Source organism: Condylura cristata, unplaced genomic scaffold (genome assembly GCF_000260355.1).
Source record: "Condylura cristata isolate star-nosed mole 26May11 unplaced genomic scaffold, ConCri1.0 scaffold00038, whole genome shotgun sequence".
Lineage (NCBI taxonomy): Eukaryota > Metazoa > Chordata > Mammalia > Eulipotyphla > Talpidae > Condylura > Condylura cristata.
This window is the reverse complement of record NW_004567139.1, coordinates 8,852,150-8,853,880: the sequence shown is the minus strand read 5'-3', so window position 1 is coordinate 8,853,880 and position 1,731 is coordinate 8,852,150. Positions and strand designations below refer to the sequence as shown.

The following is a 1,731-nucleotide window of genomic DNA, read 5'->3' as shown; positions in this document are numbered from 1 at the left end:
CTCGGGGCCAGCGCGCCGGCCCTCGGTCCCCGCTGCCGCCCGGTGCCGCCCTACTCACAGCCGATCATCATGATGGCCACGGCGAAGATCTTCTCGATGTCGGTGGACGGGGCGATGTTCCCGAAGCCCACGCTGGTGAGGCTGGTCATGGTGAAGTAGAGGGAGGAGATGTACACCGAGTTCTTGCTGGGCCCGCCCTCCCACCTGCCCGAGCCCGAGCCGTTGAACTGGTAGGGCGTGCCCGCGTCCAGGGCCAGCTGATACAGCCAGCTGTTGTTGCGCAGGGTCTTGGTGTCCTCGTCGAAGATCTCGTAGTCCCCGATGCTGTACCAGATGCAGGCCATCCAGTGCGCGGCCAGCCCGAACACGCACACCAGCAGCACCAGCACCGCCGCCCCGTACTCGATGTAGTGGTCCAGCTTGCGGGCCACGCGCCCCAGCCGCAGCAGCCGCACCACCTTCAGGGAGCTGAAGAGGCTGCTGATGCCCTGCGGGGGACGCAGGGTCAGCGGGCCTGCGGCCCCCGCCGCCCCGCCGGCCCCCGCTGGCCTGGCCTCTGGGCCGGAGCCTAGGCTTGGCGTGAAGGTCAAAGGCTCTGTGGGCCTCGGGTCTACAAGGCCTCACCCCCGCCCTGGGGCGTGGAGGCGGCCGGCCGGGGCCAGCCAGCGGGCGCGCCGGCCTGGTGTGGGTGGTTTCGCTTAACAAAGCATCAAGCTTGGACCTGATTGTGAGAAGCTCAGTCAGCACTCGGTGCCTGCCGTGGCTGGCACTGCGTGAGCCCTTCACGTGTGCGAGCGTGCGAGGCCCGTGACGCAGGAAGAGGATTTCAGGTGTGGCCCAGGCGGGGGCCAGGCTGCTGCGGCCACGTGGGGCGGCGCCTGCTGCCCTCCAGGGACGGCGCCGCCCTCCTGTGCGGCACAAGGCCTCTGCTCTGCAGACTCGGGACTGCGGCTTGCACACGAGGCGTCGCTTTGAGCGTGGCGGTGAGCGAACTGGCAGCAGTTCCCGAGGGCGTCAGTCGGGGAGCTGAAAGCCCGGCCGGCTGGGACGCTGGGCAGTGCGGCGAGCTGTGTCCACGCCTTAGTCTGGGCGGCATCATGCGTGCGTGGCCCAGTGTTGACAGGGCTGGCTTTTTTTTTTAATCATAATAGTTTTTTTTTTCTTTCCAAGATTTATTGATTTATTCATACAGAACTGGGGTGCAGGCCAGAGGCACAGGGACCGTGAGGCGATTCACCAGAGACAGAATGGGGGGCAGAACAGGTCAACTGACGAAGTCCACTGCTGAGGGGAGCAGCGGGCGGGTCAGGAGAGGTCTGCCGCGCCCCGTGGATCACCTCCGGGCGGGGATCGAACTCGCACTGAAGCGGCCAGCTTGCAGGCTGAGCTTTAGCCCGCCACACCACCAGGGATGGCCCTGGACAGGCTTTTTTAAAGTTGTATTTATTTATGCACACAGGGGTGGACGCAGGCCAGAGCTGTAGAGGGTGAGAGGATTCACCAGAGACAGAGCGGGGAGCAGACCGGGGATCTACTGAAACCCACTGCTGAGGGGAGCAGTGGGGAGACAGGAGGGGTCTGCTGCGCCCCGTGGGTCACTCCCTGGCCGGGGGTCACACTCAGGCCACAGTGGCTGCCAATTGCTTGAGAGTGCTGGGACTCACCTCGTGCCACAGGGAGGCTCAGGGCTGACTTTTAGGCATAAAGTGACTCCGAGGCCCGAGCCAGCAG

General features: G+C 65.2%; 1 protein-coding gene across 1 annotated transcript in view; it reads right to left on the bottom strand.

Moving 5' to 3' along the window:
- AANAT (aralkylamine N-acetyltransferase) overlaps positions 1–1,731 on the bottom strand; it is a 26,965-nt gene that overhangs the window by 20,306 nt on the left and 4,928 nt on the right. Inside the window, exon 6 of the mRNA XM_004693399.1 lies at positions 59–488. Within this exon, the coding sequence (XP_004693456.1) occupies positions 59–488 (430 nt within the window). The remainder of the gene's footprint in view (positions 1–58; positions 489–1,731) is intronic.